This window comes from Nanorana parkeri, unplaced genomic scaffold, assembly GCF_000935625.1.
Source record: "Nanorana parkeri isolate BGI_ZX_2015 unplaced genomic scaffold, ASM93562v1 scaffold433, whole genome shotgun sequence".
Taxonomy (NCBI): Eukaryota; Metazoa; Chordata; class Amphibia; order Anura; family Dicroglossidae; genus Nanorana; species Nanorana parkeri.
In genome coordinates this window covers 155453-177611 of record NW_017306701.1, presented here as the reverse complement: position 1 = coordinate 177611, position 22159 = coordinate 155453, and the positions used below count along the sequence as shown (strand labels likewise).

The following is a 22159-nucleotide window of genomic DNA, read 5'->3' as shown; positions in this document are numbered from 1 at the left end:
GCTCAGTAATCCTGCATAAACCTGGGATGTTTTACCCTCAAAGCATACATAGTCCTGTGCACATAATTATAATTAAGAGAATCCAGTCTATGGAGAGTTGCACTTTTTTGTGTGCAAAAACAAGGTTGCATCTGTGCTAATAGTGGAAGGTAATCTTGATATAGCCCACTCTGAAAGTGTACATTTCACCTTCTCCTATTATGTCTAGTACAGCTCTGCTAAAGTTATGATCAAAGCTCTTGTGCTGTCTGTCTTGAGTGTTGAGAATGTAGAAGCCATGGAGAAATTGGGTCTGAAAGCATTTAAAAACACAAGCACAGCAGTTGATGCTTTTTGTGCTTCAAAGCAGAAGGGCCAACACAGGAACAACAAGGGCCCCATTATGAAAGCTATGAAGTCCATATTTAATTTCACATGGCAGAGTTTTTTAGAAGAAGGAAAAAAATTGGAGGACCATGCAGGCATTATAGAGCATTGCAGGAGCACATTTTAGCATAACTAAGCAGACAAGCATAACTATTGCTTTTAGCAGTCCACAGAGAAGTCCTGACTTCTGTGTTCTTATACATTGGAAGAACAATAAGCACAACAAGACAAATAAAGTGGATAGTGTATGTAAATATATGTAGAGCTATTTGTCCACATACGGGTTGATTACTAAAGGAGCAGAGATTGTTCACCTAGCTAAAGCTAGAAAGCAAAAATTAAAAATGGTGCCCTGCAGTTTGGGTACATATGACCAAATCAGAATCTACCTCCAGCCAACATACCCCAGCATCTAAAAGTTCAATAAAAAACACAAGACCCCCTAAAAAAGGGAAGACGCAGAATACACAAAGTATCCTGTATGTGGCAGTAGTGTTAGAGAAACTCAAAAGGCTTTTTAACAAACATTCCATCCCTGTGTTTTTCAAGCCCAGCAACAGACTGAGACATAAATCTGTACATCCAAAATACCCAACACCCAAACACAATTGAAGTAACATGGTATATGCAATCTTGTGTAGTGAAGAATGCAAAGACCTGTACAATGGGGAGACAAAGCAACTGACCATCAATATAATGCAACTTTTCAGGTTTGGACTCAGCATTTTCCTATGTTCAAAGAAAAGTAAGTATAGTGAGGTGAACATTTTGGACATCTGTCACTCACATAAAATGCCATTTCAACATCTCTACCGAGGGGTTGGACAACACTTCACACTTTCAGACGTACTGTGAACAATTAACACCTATTCCACATTCCCTACCACAATAGTGACTGGATTACGGAAATGGAACAAGATGGTTTCATAAATTTTACACAACCATCAAACCTCATGCTCTTGGCCAATCATTTTTTCCCTAACACATTGTTTTGTGACTGAACTACCTGTGTGGATAAAAAATGCTGAGGTGTGTTCCTGACTCTCATTAAAACTAAAGAAGTTGCTTGAGTGAGACAGCAATGACTTCAACATTAAAGAACAAGTCTAATTAATGTGACTAACTAGCTATCTCATGGGCTTATTGAATAAGGCAATGCATTTACAAGGGCAAGGAGCTTCATGGGCTGTAGCACCAAGAGTACAAGTACAAGAGACATGATGATAATAATAGTGCAGTAACCCACTTCAACAAATAAGAGGTCATTGTACTATATAATGATTAGCAAAACTGAAAATTTTCATGGCTGGTTATGCTTACTTTACTGCTATTTGCCGAATAAACAATGGTTGTAATAAATCTAGTAAATGTATAAGCAGATCATGATAACATGTTATGAAGAACACAACCCAGTCTCATGGTGTATGCTTTGTTAACTCCAGCCCACTATTACTGTTGTCATTCTATTCATATCTTTTCACAACAGTATTTAAAGATAAGTGTTCCAGTGACAAATACTAGACACACTTGAAAATAAGAGTGGAATATCACTGATTTTGTTTTTTACACCAGCCTTGCTAAGCCAGGTTTCTGCAGAACCCAAGTATTCCCCCAGAGGTTGCTAAGGGCCCCTTGGGCAGTAAGCTGTGATGGAATAATCTCTTGGCTGATGGCGACTGATGGTTTTGGCACTAACCTGGCTTGGCAGGGCCAATGACTTGGGACAAAAGAAGCCTCTCATCTTGTCTTGTTCTCACGCCAATGTTCTTTTTGATGTTTTATGTGGGCCACTCTTCCCACTGGCAGAGTGGGAAGAGTGATCACTAATGTAAGCAGCATTCTTTTTACTGACCCCTAATGTAACAGTGAACACTTTCCAATGACCATAACAATGCAAGTTAGCACTACAGTGACTGCCAATGTAGAAGAATGGTGGAGGTGAGGAGTGCTAGATCTGTTGGTATTGTCAGAGTACCGGTTGGATAGGTTGCTGCTAGGAGAATGGTTTCACAGGCAACTCTCTAATGTACAGAAGCCTTAGCTAAGTTCTTGAAATACTATGTTAAATGGATAAGGAAGAGTGTGCCAATCCAGAAATATATGTCTAGATCAATTTTATTTGTGGTTGCATTGGGTAAAAAAAGACCAACATGTTTTGGGATCTCCAAGGGTAACAAGAATATGCATTGGAAGCAGACATATCTCAGAACTAATATTAAATATCCTCTAAATGCTTTATTTTACAATTATCTAGCCCTCTGCCTACCTTTGCACTTTATAGCCATGCTGAAGGGGGTCCTTTGTATCCCCAGAAACACTTTGGTCTTATTTACTTAATGCAACGACAAAAAAAATTGACCTGGGCAGATTTTTCTGGTTTGGTGCACTGTTTCTTATCTTTTTAGCCCCAATGACAAAGGCATTCTTTACATTGACCACCAATGCAATAGGGTATTCTTTCTATTAATCATCAGCACAAGTGGGCACTTCTCCAACTGACCACCAAGTAAAGAGGAACTTTTTCCACTGAACACCAATGTAAGAGAGCAGTGGCGGACCTAATAACCAAAGGGCCCTGGTGCAAGATTTTATCTTGAGCCCCCCTCCCTAGAGGGGGGGGGAGGAGGGGGCGGGCGCAGGAGCGGATCACACTGGCCCCCGCTTGGGGTGGGGGGGGGGGCGCGGGAGTGCATAACACTGCCCCCCCCCCCAGCAGTCTCTAATGTTGCAGTAGCGTGCTGGACTTACCTGAGACCCTGCAGAGCACACCATAGATCCTGCATAGCCCACCTGAGACTCTCTATAGTGGGCTCTGCAGGGTCCCAGGTAGGCTGGTCTGGTCATCAGGATCCCTTTCCCTGTACCTCCTCCTAACCCTTCTTACCTGCTGCTGGAGCCCGGCCTCCTCCACCCCCTCCCCTTTCACCTCTGCCATTGTGACACACACACGCCTCCTGTGACTCCCCTCCCGCCGCCCGTTACTATGGACACGGCCGGGAGGGGAGGTGAGTCACAGGACCCGCCCCCTCACGGAGAAGCCCATCAGCAGTGCGGGGCCCCGGTGTTCGAACACCGGGACCGTGCACTGCCAAAAAAATCAGGACCGGACCCCACTGAGGCTGTGGGGGAGCCCAGGAACGAACCCCACTAGGCCCCCCCACAGCCATAGGCCCCGGTGTTCCCCGGCACTGGCTGCACCAGCGATAGTTCCGCCACTGTAAGAGAGCACATCTTCACTGACCACCAATGTATGGAAGCAATTCTCTGCTTCTCCCAATATAAGTGTGTCAGTCTCCACTGACTATCAGTCCAATTGGACACTACACTGACTACCATAGTAAGGGGGCATTGCTCCACTGACCACCAGTGTAAAGAGCACTCCAATGACCACCATTTTAAGAGAACATTACATTATCCACCAATGTAAGGGGGCCACTTCTCAATTGACTGCCAATGTAAAGGGGTAATCTTCCATTTACCACCAATGTAAGTGAGCACTGCAGTGACTACCTATGTAAGAGGGTAATTTGTCACTAAAAAAACAATATCAGGGAGTACTTCACTGACCACCATTGTAAGGGGGGCATTCTCCACTGACCATCAGTGTAAGTGGATATTACACTTACGACCAATATAAGGGAGCACCAAACTTATCACCAATGTAAGTGGTTATTACACTGACCACCAAGGTAAGAGAGCACCAAACGTACCACCAATATAAGGGGGAAATTCTCCACTGACCACTACTGTAAGAGGGCAATTTTTCACTGAGCACCAATGTAAAGGGAAAATTCTTCACTGATCACCAATGTAAGAGCACACTTTTCTACTGATCACCAATCTAAGGGGGGCACTAAACTGACCACCAGTGGAAGGGGCACCTCTCCACTGATCACCAATGTAAAGGGGGTACTATCATATTCATCATCTGTATTTTTTTTTCTGAACATTGTTTTTATTTGTTTCATTTTTAAATTTACCTAAAAATAATTGTGTCAAATACAGCAGGGGATGTTAAACATGATCCGCTCTAGGTATCAAATACATCACGTTCTTTATTCTTTTATTTATTATTTCTATTTACTGATGACGCTATTGCACTATAAGCTTTAGATGTAATATTTTTTTACCGCGGTTCCCTGTAAACCTGAGCACTATTTTAAGGATTCCTTAGTGGTGACAATGTTGAGAAAACCTGGTTTAGAACTAGAGCTGATTTATATAAAAAAATAAAATCAATGTGTCACATGAGAAAAAAGACAGTAGACTGGGATGCTGCTAAAATCATGCTTACATTTTAAATGCAAACTATCCTTCCCAAATACTTAGCAGTGGAAAATCACTCATTTCTGGCACTCTTTAGTTAAATTTTCATCTTCTTAGCAGCAAATGTCAGAGAAGCTCTAGATACTTATCTGTGCCTGAACACTAGACAATCAGTGAGTGAATTGTTACATTACATTGTATCATTAATTTGAATACTGAGAGCCTGAAACACATTATTTTGATTACAGAATTGCTACAATTCCAAGCATTCTAGTGTTCCAAATTTCTATTTCCCCAAAAGACAATATTTCTAGTCATATATAAAGGAGGAACCCTTAATGGCACTTGCAATTGCTCCACTTTTCCTCCAGGTTATAGCCAGTGGAATATATGCTGCAGTTTACAGATAAAGACACTGCTACATATCCATAGATTTGTGTTTCAGCTAGGCAATAGCAATATTCCCTGGTCATTTAAAAGCTTAATGGGCTTTACTTGTCATCAACATAAAAAATCATGGTATCCCCTAGCAATTAATCAGAGACTTCCTTTCCGTGCAGTTTAGTGGTTGCCGGGGGTTACTACATTTTAGTGCTGTTTCCACCAACTTACATTACTTACTTGTCAGTTATACCTGTATAATCTAGGCCATGTTGAACTTAAGAATAACACTTCACTATTTCTCTGAGAGCACATCTGTTCGGATAGCAATGATTTAGTATGCGGTTGAAATAATTCCTGTGTTCTATGAATCCTAAAGTAAGATAGGGGGTTGCAAATAAGGGATCTGCTGAAAACACTTTGGTCAGTCAGACAGTATATGTATTGTTAGTACTAAATTAATAGGAAATCCATCTCTGATACGTTTAGCTGTGAATATTTTTGAAAGTCCAAAAGCTTTCTTTACTATATTATATAACTGATTCTATATATTCTGATTATATAATTGATGCTATAAGGAGCTTGGCATATAGTAAATATGGCGTGACGTTCAAGAGTGTCTTCATGAAAAGTGCGTTGTTATCTCATAGGATTGATATATTCGTTATGGTATATTGCAGTGCTTACTCATCAGGTGGTAAGTGTAGACATTGATGAATGATCCCCTTATGACACACGCACATGCAATTATATTGTCCAAGATAATGTCATTTAATGATGACTATTGATCATAATACTGCAGAGATTATTCTACAGCCCATTCTTTTAATGACAAATAAATGCAATACATTCAGAATGGTGGAATTGTTCTAGAACAATGGCGAAATATTCCTTTTAATTGTCTGTGTCAGTCATAACACATTGTCTAACTTGATGTTTAAGTTTAATAAGTCCATTCTCTGCTGTGTCTGATAATAGATAATTAAATGAACTACTTTGAATATATGCATATAAGGATCATTAAAGTATAAATGACAATTTTGGTGACAACAAGTATTCACACATTACAGGATTCATAACACAAAGAAGGTGTTGTATCTTTCAATTTAATTTTATATTTAGAATCTACAGTCATGATTTTGCAATATTGTGCTTATCACTGTCTATTCCTAATAACAGCATCACATTAAATATTTTAATGACATAAGGTAAAACAGACACTGTTATTATAAGAACACAAAACGATATTTTCAACGAGTAACAAGATTGTTTTCCTTGCCAGTCTGTCTAAATATGTCAAGTACACTAGACATAAAGTTCATACCAGTGTCTGCTCATTTGTGTTGCTGGACGACAGTGCTAACTACTACCAAAGCAACGAAGTGCCAAGACACCCTTAGCTTTATGGTAGTATAAACTGTACATGGTATTCTTTGCATGCCTATTATTTGTATCAAACATTTATTTATAAGCCCTAATATCTTACAATTATTGTTTAGATATAAAACCAATTCATTTTTATTCACTTAATTAGGAAACCTTTATGACTATTCCAATTGATGAACATTTTATACTATTAATACGTATGTATAATAACACTGTAACATAACCAGGCCAACCCAGAAAGCAATACTATATCTTGGTGTGTACTTCATCTGTGCCTACCTGCTCTCAAGACTATGGTAAGGATACAAATGTCCTTTGATCTTGCACTAGGTACATACAATGTCAACAAATACATAAGGTGTTTTGACATGCATCCTAAAGAGAATAGAAAATGATGCTTTATGGATTCACTTTGATAGCACTGTGAAGGGCAGGAGAAGTTTACCCTGCCAACAATTCCTAACAGGAATGAATTGTGCTTTGATCCATCAGTAGGGAGAGTTCTGTGTGTCTTTTCATAAGAGTTCAGAGAAAGCAGGGTTGTAAGGATTGGCAAGGGAGCTGCGGGATTGTAAGGAATGACAAGGTAGCTGCAGGAGTATAAGGAATGACAAGGGAGCTGCAGGATTGTAAGGAATGACAAGGGAGCTGCAGGGTTGTAACTATTGGCAAGGGAACTGCAGGATGGTAAGGGATGGCAAGGGACCTGCAAGATTGTAAGGAATGACAAGGGAGCTGCAGGAGTGCAGGGAATAATAGAGTTCAATCAGCTCCTCAATGTATTGCCAATAATAACCTACCTAGTAATATTCCAATAAAGTCTGCAATCAAATAATATATTATCTTATCCTGGTAAAAATAATTCAGGAATATTATCTCTTTAAGCTTTAGTTGTCAATAACATGTTTGATTTGCGATCACTTTGCTACTGCATATTGTAATTTTTCTGCTACATTCAGAATATTATACACATACTGTATATAAGCTCATCTTATATGTCTACATTATCGGCAAACTGTAGTGAATTCAGAAAAGGATCAGTCTACAATCATAACAAGCACTACTTCCACTAAGTGTACTTCTGACAAGCCCATGATGACCATTCTGTCTGCTAAATTAAATCAGAATGGCAGTTTAATATTTTTTGGCAAATAGTACATTTTGCAAAAAAGAGTATATTTTGTATCTATTAAAACACATTCTATCTTTGATATGTACATATGTACAATTAGGGGCATATTTACAAGTAGTGAATGTGACTTTCACCAAAATTAATTGGTGAGGAGTCAATTAATGTCATTTAAATCACATACACCTGGAAGACTCACCTACAGTTTGGCGCATGTCACATTCACTGATTTCAGCATGCATGTAAAACTCAGGAGTTAAACCTTAAAACTACATTCAGGTACCCTAATTATTAACAACAATGTAACTTATTTGTATATCATTTAGCTATAGATCCTCCAATCATCTCTGAATTCATGTTGACACTGTGCTCCCTTCTGGAGGGTGGCTACCTTTGTTCCCCATGGTCCCTATGTGTGTTGTAAAGTAGTCCCCTCTCTAAGCTCGCTCCCGTGATGAACTACAGTCTCACATTTAGTTTACTAATTTGTATTGAGATTGTAGTCCATCATGGGAGTGAGCTTGGATCGCTGACTACTTTACAACACACACAAGGACCATGGGAAAAAAAAGTAGCCACCCTCCAGAAGGAAGGACAATGTCAGCACCAATTCAGAGATGACTTCAGGATCTACAGCTGAGTGATACACAAATCAGATACATTTCTGTTACTAGTTAAGGTACTCAAATGTATTTTAAAGATTTAACTCCTGAGTTTAATGTCACTTTAAAGAATTCAGGTAATACATTTAAAGACATCAGGGGGGGCAATCTGGAGACTCTGGCAAGTACCAGGGGTACTTGGCAAACATCTGCTGTTGTTAAAGGCTACATAGAGTTGATAAACGCAGTTTGGGAATTCTAAACTAGAATGCAGGTAATACATTTACAGATATCGGGGAACTGGCTCCTGTCTAAATTGGCCCTTGTGTGTATGGATGTGAGACAGGGACCTTAGACTGTAAGCTCCTTGAGGGTAGGGACTGATGTGAATGTGCACTGTGTAAAGCTCTGCGTAAATTGACGGCGCTATATAAATACCTGCAATAATAATAAATAACTGAGGAGAAACTGGCAAGTCCAGGGGTACTTGGCAAACATCTGCTGTTGTTCAAGACTACATAGAGTTGATAAACGCAGTTTGATAATTCTAAACTAGAATGCAGTTAATACATTTACAGATATCGGGGGCACTTTGGAGAAACGGGCAAATCCAGGGGTACTTGGCAAACATCTGCTGTTGTAGAAGGCTACATAGTGTTGGTAAAGGCTGCTTGAGAAATGTAGCTTAGTGCTACTACTCTCCAAGGTGCTGAACTGATGTCTGCCTGCTCTAAGTCTTTCTGCAGAACCTTCAACTTTCTAAGTTTCCCAAGTCCCAGAAACTGCTCCTCATGACTTACCAGAGTGTTGATTTCAGTTGCCTGTCCCAAGTGATAAACACAGGAAGCGCAATCTTTGCTGCAATCTGCTCGAATGGTCACATACAGGTACGTGGTTATGGCCAGGACTAAACAGCAGTGTCTACTAACCAGCGTTATTGACTGGAAAAAAAGAAGAGAAAAATATATAAAATCACATTACATTGTCTGTCATATACAGTCATGTTACATATATAACTTCATTTATCTGTGCTGTTAAAGGCTAAAGGTTCTATACAACTGAACCCAGTCTGTCCAAAAAGACATAGACATAAATTGATCTACTATTTGGAGATGAGTACATCTCAAGCTTTAGATGTTTTCATTGTTCCTGTGAACAGGTAACTCAACAAACTCCAATGTCTGATGGTACTCACTTGCATGGCTCCGTGTTAGCTCTGCAGCAGATGATCCACCACAGCTGCTTCAATGTGTGATTCTGTATTGGGCAGCAAAATATTTATAGAGGAACAAAGTAGTCAAGGTCTCTAGAGGAAAGAGCAAAAGAGACGAGGTGTAGCCCACGGAAGAAGTGCTCAGAAGAAGTCTTGTAGTTGGTTCCCTCCTCTACTTTTCAATGCGAGCTATAGAGAGAGTAGGGAGAGAGCAGAGAGGGAGAAGTGACAACCTCTACCAGCCTCTTCCCTTTAAATGGACGTGTGTGGTTGGGAGGTTCGCTGGAGAAATCACATCGCCGGGCTTCTTTATAATTAGTTAAAGAAGAGAGCACAGCGCTTCCCCCAATAGCCTGCAGCCTCCAGCTGACGCATCTCCTACGAAATCTCTTTGCAGATTTCACAGTCACTGTCCCATACGTTCTTCTAATTAAGCAGAGTCATAATCGCTATCATAACTGCTGGGGGAGGTTTAAGAAGCATATGGGGGGGATGGGGCATGAAAACGTGACTGTTGAATTATTGGCACTAGTTCAATAGCTATTGAGAGCATAATTGCAAGTGTCAGTGAACAGACAATAGCTACTGTATTCCAAATTAGCTATGCTGGCTTAGAGTTTTATTATTTATTTTTTGCAGGTAGACAAGTGTAATTGGATTCATGGACACGTTGCTGTGCTTTAGATAGAGTTTGAGTGTATGTGAGTGTTCTACTGTTTTTACATGATTTCGCTTTGGAAAGAGAGCACGTTGTGAACACTACGAAGTAAGGGACTTTTTTTGAGCAGTAGATTCTAGCTGCAGTTAGCATATTTGTCCTGTAGAGGGCGCCCACTCTCTACTTCATTCTGCATGGAAAACCTGCGAAGGAAAGAAGAAGATATACTTCAATGTAAGGCAATAGGGAAGCTGACAATACACCAATGGTTTTGTTTTTTGGAACCTTTGTTTGCTTTTCTTGTAGTTAATGGGGTTCAATAGATGATTGTTTTCCACTGTAGTGATGAAAAAATGAATGGAATTTTGTTTTTTGAACAAACAAAATTGTAACAGTAAATGTGGTTCGTTTGGAAAACCCCATTCGTTCCAAAATCGAATGTTAAAATGAAACAAAATTTTTAATGACATTTGTCAAGTCTCTGGTGGCATTATCAGATGTTCTTACAAGATTTTGTACCAGTGTATGGCCAGGATATTGTTAAATCTTGTATTGTATTAGAGTATAGTATTAGAGTGTAGTAGAGTATCAAAGAACAACTCCGTGAACATTTTGATTAACCCTTGTAGTGGGGTTACCCCCTGCACTGCAAGGGTTAATTGCTCATATTCGTCTCAAAAATTAAATAAAAAAAGTTCGAACCTCAGAGCCATCTGGCTGTCACAGCATTCCCTCCAGCCTCTCTCCCCCTATGCTGCAGTGTTGATATGGCCCTCGGCATCCTCACATCCTATACACTATGTATTGGACGTGATGACTCGAGGTTCCTTAGACCGCTGCAGTAGAGGGGTATCGAGGCTGGAAGGACAGGTCTAAGAGCAAGCCGGCTGGGAGGAGTGGGTGAGTAACTTTTTTTTTATTTAATCCCTAGATGAAAACGAAGAGTTAACTCTTACAGTGCGGGGGTAGCCCAACTGCAAGGGTTAATAAACAGTCTGGAGAGCTCTGCTTTAAACTCTCATGCTTTTTCAATAATGAATCCTGATCAAGCATATATACATAGCCCAGCAAAGTATCTATTTAACCACTTCCAGGCTGCAATACGTACATATACGGCGGCCCGCAGAAGTGGTGAAACCAGCTGTGTTCTTGGTATAATTTTAAACAGCCGACGATGGCTGTTCAGGTATAAGCGATCCGATGTCTATACAGCCGGATTGTTTGTACAGCGTGTGATATGTCGTCGTCCCCCCGCCGGGGCTGCCGCCGTCTTCCCCGGGCTCTGCTGTCCCCCGCAATGATCGGAGAGATCGATCAGCATCATGCTCCCAGCCGCTGATCTCTCCTCCGATCACTGGACCTGGAAGTGATGTATTACTGTACATCACTTCCGGTGTCACTGTTTACATTCTCTGGCTTAGAGCCAGGAGAAGAAGCTGGGGAAGCAGATCTCTGCTTCCTCAGCTTCTTTGGGGTCCCTAGGTGACATTAGGGGTCTGAAAGACCCCTGATGTCTCCATAAAGAGAGGCTTGTTATCCCCCATGTGATAGCAATAAAAAGTGTTTAAAATAGTAAGAAATTGCTCCGGACAGCAAGTGGTTACATTTTTGCGTGAAAACTTACAGTCATCATGTTTCAGAACAGTTCCAACTCTCTCAGCTCAGCTTCCCTGAACTTTCTGTCCAGTACAAGATTACAAGAGACAGAGCAGGCTGTAGCAGCCATCTGTCTCCTATCTTGGAGGAAGGAGGAGGAGGGGCGAGGGCAGAGAGCATTGAAGAATCAATTTTTTAATTTTTGTTTTTCAATTACATCTTTTTTTAGTATAGATCTATGTAGGTCCCAAGCATGTTTACATTCCCCTACTGTAAACGAAACGAAACGAATTTTTTGGCAGTGCACATGTCTACTGTTGACTAACTTGCTGCCTTTGCTGGAAACCTGTTCCAAGCATCAACTACTTTTGCAGTAATTGAACAGAAATAGATGGGAAATCTTCCAAAATTAGCACTGGTTTTGGTGACAACTGCCAAGTAGTTCTAAGTGTGAAGTTAGGAGCGCTTACTGTTTTACTTTCAATTTATTTCAAATCTTAATTTATTGGAAACAACAGATACAGCCAATGATTATCAGGGGTAAGCAGTCCTCCTTCTTCAGGGCTTGAACAATGATGCGTAATGCAATCCGGATAAAATTACATAGAAAACCTGAATTCAGCCTGGATGAAGCTAGTGTATTCTAACAGCATGCATGTAACTACTGTAGCTGGATCTAAACCCATCAGAATTGTCAAGAAGGATATTTCTCTTCAATTCAAAGAGATTTCCTGTCACTTCCTGTTCTGTCTATAAGACAAGAAGTGAAGGGAAATGTCTCCAGTCTAATTAGATAGTAAAAGAAAAAAACTCACAGGGGTCATAACCATTCCCTTCTTTATCATAAAATTTTTGGCCTTGGAATTACTTTGAGTGGCATATTTTTGCGCTGGACTATACAAAAATAGTACTTAGTTTGTGAATAGCCCGTACAACACCCCTTCAGTTCTACTGAACCGAAGGGGTCCTGGGGCCGAGGCTAGCCGAAGGATCGGCCGAAGCCACGGCCAGATTCTTCGGCAGCTTCGTGAATAGACCCCATAGTGTTTACAATGCAATATAATCATAACCATATATTAACAATAAATACTCAAACAGTGACAAAAGATGGTTATAAAAGTATATGTTATTATCTAACCCACATTAACTTACTGGCAATGTATGTACATAGGTTCTACAGTAAGTATGCATTTCACAATCAGGCTTATTCCAATGTACAGACAATGTTGTACATTATAAACAGAACATTCTTTACAATACATACTTGAGCCAGTCCCCACTTCTGTGACATCTCCCTTCTAGTACTGTGATATCTTGCAATGAGCAGATTATTGTCTGGAGAATTAATGGATCCAGTGTTCCCTTGCATGCTGTTCTATAGGCAGATAGTTACACATAAATATGACACTGAGATGAGCTATGAGAGCCGGAAGTGGTAGATAAGTGGATAAGGACATTGTCCACTTTATACTCTCAGACAGCTTGTGAAGCGCTATAGCATCAGTGAAGAGGAGACACAGACATGTACATTAATACTGATTTGACTGTATATTGCAAGGGGGTATGAGCTGCACAAAGCCCACTATGCAGCATCAATATTGGATGTATTATACATTTGAATGTTGTAACAAATGCCAGAAAATAGAGGTGAGTGAATCAATCTCTGGATCAGGGCAGTTTCACAAATTAGGAGAACCAGATACTTCCTAAATGTGTGCTTATTCACCTGATATGCAGTAAATTCATCTGACCTGCAATTAATTGAAAAATTCATAAACCCCAGAAAATGGATTGTCTGCGAGTTCATCATCTGCAAGTGTCTGATTGGACAAATCCCTATATTGTTAGCATTCCTGTATGAAATATGTTATTAACTTTTTATCATAATTTGCACACCAAACACCAGGCTGATAAAAGATACTCACCTGTCTTTATTCCCTACCTTTGTCTGTTTGGTTTTTACTATTGGCGCTGCATTGTGTGCATAAACACATCTAGGCACAGCTGCACAAGTAGGCACAGGCTAAATGCATCCTGCCATGTACTCTGTAGGATTCTATGCCCTGCTGCAGGTTCTATATTGTAAAATACAGTTTGGCTCTAGATGCGTTTTCCCTCTGTTCCTCTTTGTTGCTAATCTTGCCAAATGCTGAGTGAACTCATCTTACTCTGTGCCTTGTCTACTCTATTAGACTCTGATATCTGCCCTCCATTTCTGCTCCTATACTTGGATTGTGCATGTTTTAGAACTGACCCCTGGATTTTACCCGGGTACAGTAACTCCAACTTTTCTTTGTTTGAGCCTAGGGCACCATTTGATTTCTTAAGTATTGATGTCAGCCTGGTTGAACTGCCTTTGCTTGGGCCCCTCTAGGAATAGTCACACTGTTCATATTTAGCAATCTGGAGCATAAGAACTTGGGGGCATTCAACTATGGAGAAAACATCATGCTTATCCAAAATGTGATTATTAAAGGTGAAAGGAGCTAAAGCAGCAGTCATTGAATGTATACACGTGGCTCTGGTATATTGATCAGTGATGAAGTCCTATAAACTTCTGTATGTTTCAGATACTGTTTTTTTTTTAAGCAGGAGGCATGTGTCACATATCCACATATCCATTGCTTCCTTCTGTCGGTGCAAATAAGTATATACAATATTTATACTGTACTGTTGGACAGCAGATGGGGAAAGAAAGTTTGAAGGCTAAGGACAGATGATCTAAGGATTTGTCTCTTGATTTAATCAGGCTGTCTTGCTTCCTCTTGTTCTCCATATTTCTAATCTATTTATTGTGTTATCCTTCTCCTTCATGATCTTCCTGCTTATTTTCACTATGTGGGCTCTTTATTGTTTCTCGGCCAAGGAGTCATGCTCCATCCTGTGTCTCCTCTCTGCTATTCTTACCTTTGCCCTGTTTCCCAATATACCGTGTCTGTATTAGTTTGTCATGTTTCTTGAGCCTCTGCTGGAGAATACTGTAGATTTAGTTGTCCTTGTGGATTGTATGGCGCTTGCATCGCAGCGTTGGTGCGACGTGCTTCTTGAACCCTAGCCTTGTCTTTGTTGCTGTTATTGTTTGATCCTCTCTTGTGGTTTGACTTCTTCTTGTTGTGTCAGTTCAGCTTGCATAGTGTTCCCTAGCTGTTCGACTGTCCACTGTCAGTCTTAAGGTCTCTTGTTAAACACTATTCATTAGCTCAGTCTTTGTCACCAAGCCTATGCACTTGTTTCTGTCTGTTTCAGCTTAGTATTTCATTGCCTTGATCACCGTGTGCTCTCCATACTTCATTCTTAACAGTCCCCAGTAACTATCTGTGTTCCTTGTTTCTCTTTCCTGACCACCAGTCACCACCAGTGAGGCTCGACTGAGCTTTGCAGAAAAGAAGTGCTTACTGCACAAGTTCCATCCACATAATTGGTGGTTGTGGCTAAGACTGGACACCGTGGTGCTAATTTTTAAAAGTTCCACCTGATGTAGAGCTGGGCAGAAGCCATTTGCATAGCACTACTGCCTCTAGATGGCACTGATGAGTAAATTAATATAGATGAATTCCTACCTGTGCTTGCACATCAGTGTCATCAGCTGGCGATTTTTCTTTTGTCAATCAGCCAACTCCAGTTTTCTAGTCTCCAATATGTTATACTGTATGAGCCTGACAAGTCTGTTCTCAGATTGTCCTTCTGAATTCTGACCCTCAGCTTCCTTCTCAGGTGCTGCTTTTAGTAACCAACAATGTATCTGCCAGCTAATAAATGCAGAAAATTCTAAAAGGTTAGAAAACATTCTTTTGTCACCATTGTCACAGAAGTAGTGTACACAGTTTAATATCAGTTAAATAATGCTGTTACAATAAAATGTGTTAAACATTGTGACCACAGAAACATTTAGGGCACAAAACTCAATGTCGGGCCTTATTTCAGGCAAGATAGAGATAAAACAGTGTGTACAATCCTCATATGTAATTTTGAGACTAATGTAGATATTCTTCTCTAAAATTATTTAATACTGCCATTTTAGACAGAAAATGGTGATTTGTTTCTAGGTCACTGGTGATTTGTATCAGCTTACTTGTTGGTTGAGTTTACATGAATACAGGTCAGTCTGACTTATCATTTCTCAAAAAACGGATTGCCATTCACAGCCAGTCAGGTGCATTGTATGATTTTTATTCTTTCTGGGCAAATAATAATTCTCCAATTCTTTAGAACATGTCAAAGCCACATTGTCCACTTTAAGTAGACTTGTACACAGTTCAGAAATCCTGGTTGTTGATATTTAGGAATCACAGTTTTTATTGGGTTGACAAGCTCTAGAGACCAGGGAATCAATAAAAATGTGCTGGATCCATATAAGAACAATAAACAGCATATTCACATAAGAAACAGCAATACTCTGTTTCATATCTTTTTTTCTTCTATTTGATTATTTTAATGATACCTAAAAAGCTGTACATCATGTAATCTGAAACATTTTATTTTAAAGCATTTAAAAGGCCATGTAGCTTAGCTGTTAGGACAGGAGACAAAAAAGGGAGCTTTGTGTGTGCAGGTAAATTATCTATTCCTTACCCTAATGCAGAAAGTTTGGAATAAAGAGGCTGTCACAGGTCGGCTCAGAAGATCGGGAGGTGAGCGAACACATATCGGCGTTCGCTGACTAGCGGAACGGACGGGGGCGGGTACAGCTGGCTCTGCCTCTACATAGGCAGAGCCAGCTGTCAGCCACACAGCTGGGTGGATGCCGGGACAATTGTCGGGATCTGCTTCAGCTGCAGCTACTGAGCCTAGGGTGATAGGAGGACGCTAGTTTGTGTCCTCCCATTACCCTAAGGAGAACTATGGGGAAAAGCCTTAACCCCAAAGTTCTCCTTTAATATAAACCAGGTGTCACCACGGTCTGGACATGGACTACGTGTCGGTTCTGTCCGGACTGCGATCACTGATCTGTGCTGGGTTATGGCTGGCTGACATTGCGGATACACCAGCCTCCGAGGCCAGTGTCTCCACTGGCAGCCATAACCCAGACCATGCCCCCCTCTGCTCACTCATTGGGTGCTTGGACTGCTGGCGTCCTAGCAACCAATGATGTCAAGCAGGGCCAGCTGCTACAACTACAAGTGATCTGGTTGGCTGTACAGCCACCCATATTACTTGTACTAGACTGCTGTTCTGGGGAGCCCGGGATCATGGCACACAGTGTCAGGATGGAGAGCATTAGCAGAATGGGGAACATCCATTTTCCGATCTGCTCTGTGATCACAGAGTTAAAAAAGAAAGAAATGAAAAAAGTGTTAAAAAAGTAAAAAATAATTAAATAAAATGTTTTAAATCCAACCCTGCCACTCCTGTAATCTGATTCTAATGAACACGTACGTGTAAGGCATGCACATGTATGTAAATGGGGAAGGGGTGGGATTTCTAACAAAAAAACATGCAATGTGATGTAAAAGTATAAGAATGTGCAAATACTTTTTCACTTCATATATATTTACTGTACATGTACTTGTTGGACTCCTATTATTGATTTCCTTAGCTCAACCTTTGAGAATTTATTGGCTCAGTCATTGCTTTTCATTTGCTTTTCTGCATATAATTATTAGTACTACCTACATTTGACAGAGTTATGCTGTAGCATTGGCTAATTTTGTTTGCACATCAACACTTTACTAATCCTCTTTAAGTGATCCACAAAACCCACTGGGGGGAATTTATCACCACTGGAGCAGACAAAATCTGGAGCAGATTTGCACTGCAACCAATCAACTTCTCTGTCTCATTTGTAAATCTTACCTGAGCAAAATTAAGAGGGATGCTGATTGGTTGTCATGGGCAACTGCTCTAGATTCTGTCTGCTCCAGTTTTGATAAATACCCCCCACTGTGTTCTAATCTGCCAGATTTCACAAAAATTAGCCGCTAGAGCCGTGCACTTTATGCAAATATTGAGAGGTGTACAGTAAAAGCCTGCTTAAGAAAAAAATATTGCATTCTAGCAACTGTATGCGATCAATACCTGTAATGACAATATTTAAAATAAGAATTATTAATCCTTTTTAATTTCACGTCTTTTTATATTTTCTTTACATTCTGGGAAAGCGGTCTAGAAAAATTGATTCTCAAGGAGGTTGTTATAAACCATATAACGCGGCCAAGGGTGCTTACACGTTCAACATTTAATCATGATCCTAAGGAGAAAATCTGTTGTTGTTGCTACTTAAAGCGTGTTGGCTGACGTTAGGCTATGACTAATTTGTCATTTACTTAAAGTCAATTTAAAAACTACATGTCCATCTAAGAAAAAACTGTCCACTGGATGACAACATCTCTGTGATTTCACTGCAGAATGAACAGCATTGTCACCCTGTTAAAGAATATGAAAAAATAAGTGATCCACTGGCAGGATCAAATGGGTTTAAATTAGGGATGTCCCGATACCAATACAAGCATCGGTATCGGGACCGATACAGGGCATTTTAACAAGTACTTGTCAAAATGCCCCGATACATAGCGCCGAAGCTTGCACTATGTTTTTTTTCTTTACTTGCCGCGTCGCGCCGAGTGTCGCGTCACTGCTGCTCCGGTGGGCAGCGCTCCAGGTGGGGTCCTAATTTAGGTGATCAGTCCTCTGGGCAGTCGCCAGCAACCTAAATTAGGACCCCACCTGGAGCGCCGCCCACCGGAGCAGCAGTGACGCGGCGCTCCTCTTCAGCTCAGCGCCGACGACGTCCTCACGTATGAGGAAAATCGGTTGGCACATTGTGAGGCACCGCGATCGAGGCAACAGTAAGTGAAACGGGGCCTGGGCTTAGTGTTTTGTGTGAACAACAAGAATCTATTGCTGCAGTGTATTCTATATGTACTGCACATGTACAGTACATATTCCCAATACACTGCAGCAATAGATTTACAATGATCCCCTGCTAACATGAATGGGTTAAATGATCCATAGTACAACTAAATGTTATGTACATATTATGTACTATGGATGATTTAACTTGTTCAGATTAGCAGTGCAGAATTGTGAATCTATTGCTGCAGTGCATTCTATATGTACTGTAGCAGTAGATTTACAATTCTGACCTGCTAACATGAATGGGTTAAATGATCCATAGTACAACTAAATGTTATGTACATATTATGTACTATGGATGATTTAACTTGTAAAGGATGACATGGTGGGGGCACAAAGGAGGACATGGTGGGGGCACAAAGGATGACATGGTGGGGACACAAAGGATGATATGGTGGGGACACAAAGGATGACATGGTGACATGGTAGATCTTCTGCATATGTCGTAGGGTAGCAGTAGAAGTCACCATAGGCCGCACTGTACAGTACTGTAGAAGAAGCCGCAATGCCGCTCATGCTCCTACGTCTGAACTGCGCGCCGCGCGGTCGCAAGTCCGAATTCCGTCGTAAGTCTGAAAACACACCCCCGTAAGTCCAAGCAGTCGGTAAACAGGTAGGTCGTTAAACGAGGAATGTCTGTACTGAGTACATATGCATGCTTGTACTTTTCAGAGGTCCGATATTGTTCTATGTACAATCCTTGTTTTATTGATTGCATGTAATAATCTACTTTTTTGAGGTTGTGGATTTGGGGTTCTTGGGGTTTTCATGAGCTGTAAGCCATAATCATCACAATTATGACAAATCACGGCTTGAATTATCTTGCTTTGCATGTAATGAGTCTATCTCATATATTAGTTTCACCTTTTAAGTTGCATTAGTGAAATAAATGAACTTTGCACGATATTCTAATTATTCGAGTTACACAGTATATATATTGCCAACGGGGTAAATGCTGCAAAAAACAAAGGTGAGCAAGAACATCTAAAGCGTTCAGCTGGACAGGAACAGTCGGTGGTTATCTCTCACTATTGGTATGTGAAGTTGGGAAGTTTAGAAATGCATTGGAAGAACAACACCAATTGTCATAAAGTCCACGAAAAGCCTGTTCATTTTTAATCGAGATGATACAAGTTGTTACAGTTATTGGATTCCTCTCAGGGTGATCCCCAAAGTTCTCTGGTAAACAAGAGCTGCCAAGCCAGAGCATTGTGCTTTATGAATCAGGTCTTATTCCATGTAATTGGACTATAATAGCGCAAAATCCAGTGCCTCATATTCACATCCTATGAATAAAGGAAGTTGAGGACTGACTCACCAGTATCAGTCTATAGCTACAAAATGCATTCTGAGTTGACTAACACTTTAGAATTGAGTTAACTGTTGTGTGATTAGTTAAGGGGTGATGGGTTGATATAATTTACTGCACTTTACACATAATCATTCCTCTTAGCATCTACTTATTGGATGAGCACAGTGGAGTTCTTGATGTGCAGTTTCCATTGTGAGATGGGTGAGAAGACTCTACAGTTCATATCAGTACTGCAGCAGTCAGATATTTTTCATTCCATTACTTTCTAATGAGTAGAAAGTAGGATGATAAATGGTACAATACAGCAGGTGAAGTGAAAGCGTGCTTGGTTTCTCTTGAGGCATAAAAGCCTTACGGTAATGTGTCTCTCAGAGGAGTAATTATGTTTATATTTACCAAAGAAAGCAAAACGCCTTCAAGACTGAACTGAGTACTTTTTGAGAACTTCAATTAAGAATTTATATAAAGATTTCAGTAATCTACATTTAATCAAATGAACAGTTTAATGAGCAATTTAGATTTTAAAATACTTGAAAATCTCCTCAGAATTTTCACTTAAAAAGCAAATTATCTTTGTGACTTCCTCAAGCAATTCCTTTCCCCTCCTTCCCTATCCTGCACTGTTAAAAAACAAGGAGCATTAAATTAAAATGCAATTCATAAGACTGATGTGTCATAAACATCTACAGTAAACTCCTCTTTATCCGGCATCCACGGGGATTGGTAGATTCCAGATAAATGTAGTTTCTGGTTTCTTGAGAGTTACTATTAAAAATGGGTTTAACTCATTCTATACCCCATACTATACCATGCCATAACAGTATATTATACTCTAAACCATTAGCAATACATTGCAGTACTCGGCATCATCACTAGGTGCACTTGTTCACAGGATAACACAGCACTTTCGCCAACGAACGATCAGACACACGTTTCCACGATAACACAGCACTTTTTAGAGATCATTCTGACGATAATCCAGCACTTTTCAGCCCATTCCTGTGCCTTTCCATGCTCCAGAGCCCACTCTCCCTCTTCTAGAAGGTGGCAGATTGGCAGAACAGTGAGTACACAGGGGATTTTTTTGCCAGTTAGATGGTAGTTCCGGTTAGCTGAATACCGGGGAACAGAGAGTTTACTGTATTTTGTTATTAGGAGGTCAGATTAATATGTTGATTGTTAATATTGCATGTATTGCATTTGTGAAGAAAGGTCATAGTTTGAGAATTTGGAACAACAGTATGTAAGATTCTAGTATTGGATGCTAAAAATTAAATAGTTCTCAAGTTTAAAATCCAATTTTTTAAAAACTTCTAACATTAATGTGGCAGACATAAAAACTGCCTATAACATGTTATTTTTTTCTACATACTTTATTTTTTGAGATAGAATCAGGAAATTCTGCAATGTACATCAATTACAGTGTCCATGAGAGAAATGTGAGCCTTGTTTATGAGGCAAGGATAATAGAGGAAAGCCAGTATAAGTAAGTCACGAAGGAGTAATGGGATTAGTAAGCGGGAACATGCCAGATGGGGGTAGCCAGAATCCCAACCTTGCTAAAAAATTAAAGAGTTCTAAAGTTTAAAACACAATTTTAAAAGCGTATAACATTAATGTGTTAGAAAAAGACAGCATTAGGAAATGATGCAATGTACATCAATTACAGTGTCCATGAGCAACACAGTTTACAGGTTACATTTGAGAATGGTACAGAGATATTCTACAAATGCGCTGATAAGAAGTAACTATTGTATCTATTTGGATCCAGTACATGTATTAAACATGGTGAGACATAATCAGGGAAGACCGCTAAGGTGGGATGAAACTCTGGGATGAACCACAGTATTACCCAACACTAACATTTTAAGCAATTAGATGGGAAAAATGGGGGGTTTGGGGCATACAACCACGGATAGAGAGAGTGGTGTAAAGGGCTTAGAAAAAAGAAATATAAAACTATGGGGAGGGAAAGGGGGGCAATTCTACTGGTGAGCCTTGTTTATAAGGCAAGCATAATAGGGGAAAGCCAGTGTAGTTAAGTCACGAGGTAGGAAAGGGGTTAGCAAGGGGGGACATGCCGGATGGGGTAGCCAGAATCCCCACTTTGAGGTAAGAAAGGGGTGTAGGGGAGTTGGGGGAGAGGAGGAGTTTAGTTGGAGTAGGGGTGGATGAACAGAAATGTGAAGAGTGAGGTAAAGATAAACCCGAGAGTAGTTCTCTGTGAAGGAGAAATCTATCCAGGAAAACAAAGTTTTCCGCAATTTGGAGTCCGTACCCTCGAGGGAGCTTTTCAAGTCTTCTATTAGTTTTATAATAACATTTTATTTTGAAAAGTATTTTTGTATGCCCGGATTAGTCACTCAAATTTAGGCTTAAAGCAAATATATAATTAAAA

The 22159-nt window shown here is 40.2% G+C and overlaps 1 protein-coding gene across 1 annotated transcript in view; it reads right to left on the bottom strand.

Annotated features, from left to right (window-relative positions):
• Positions 1-9441, bottom strand: part of PENK (proenkephalin) — a 14326-nt gene extending 4885 nt beyond the window's left edge. The window contains exons 1-2 of the mRNA XM_018560118.1: positions 9326-9441; positions 8931-9071 (exon numbers count right to left, since the gene is read on the bottom strand). Of these exons, the coding sequence (XP_018415620.1) occupies positions 8931-9071; positions 9326-9331 (147 nt within the window). The 5' untranslated portion in view covers positions 9332-9441. The remainder of the gene's footprint in view (positions 1-8930; positions 9072-9325) is intronic.
• Positions 9442-22159: the final 12718 nt, after the last annotated feature.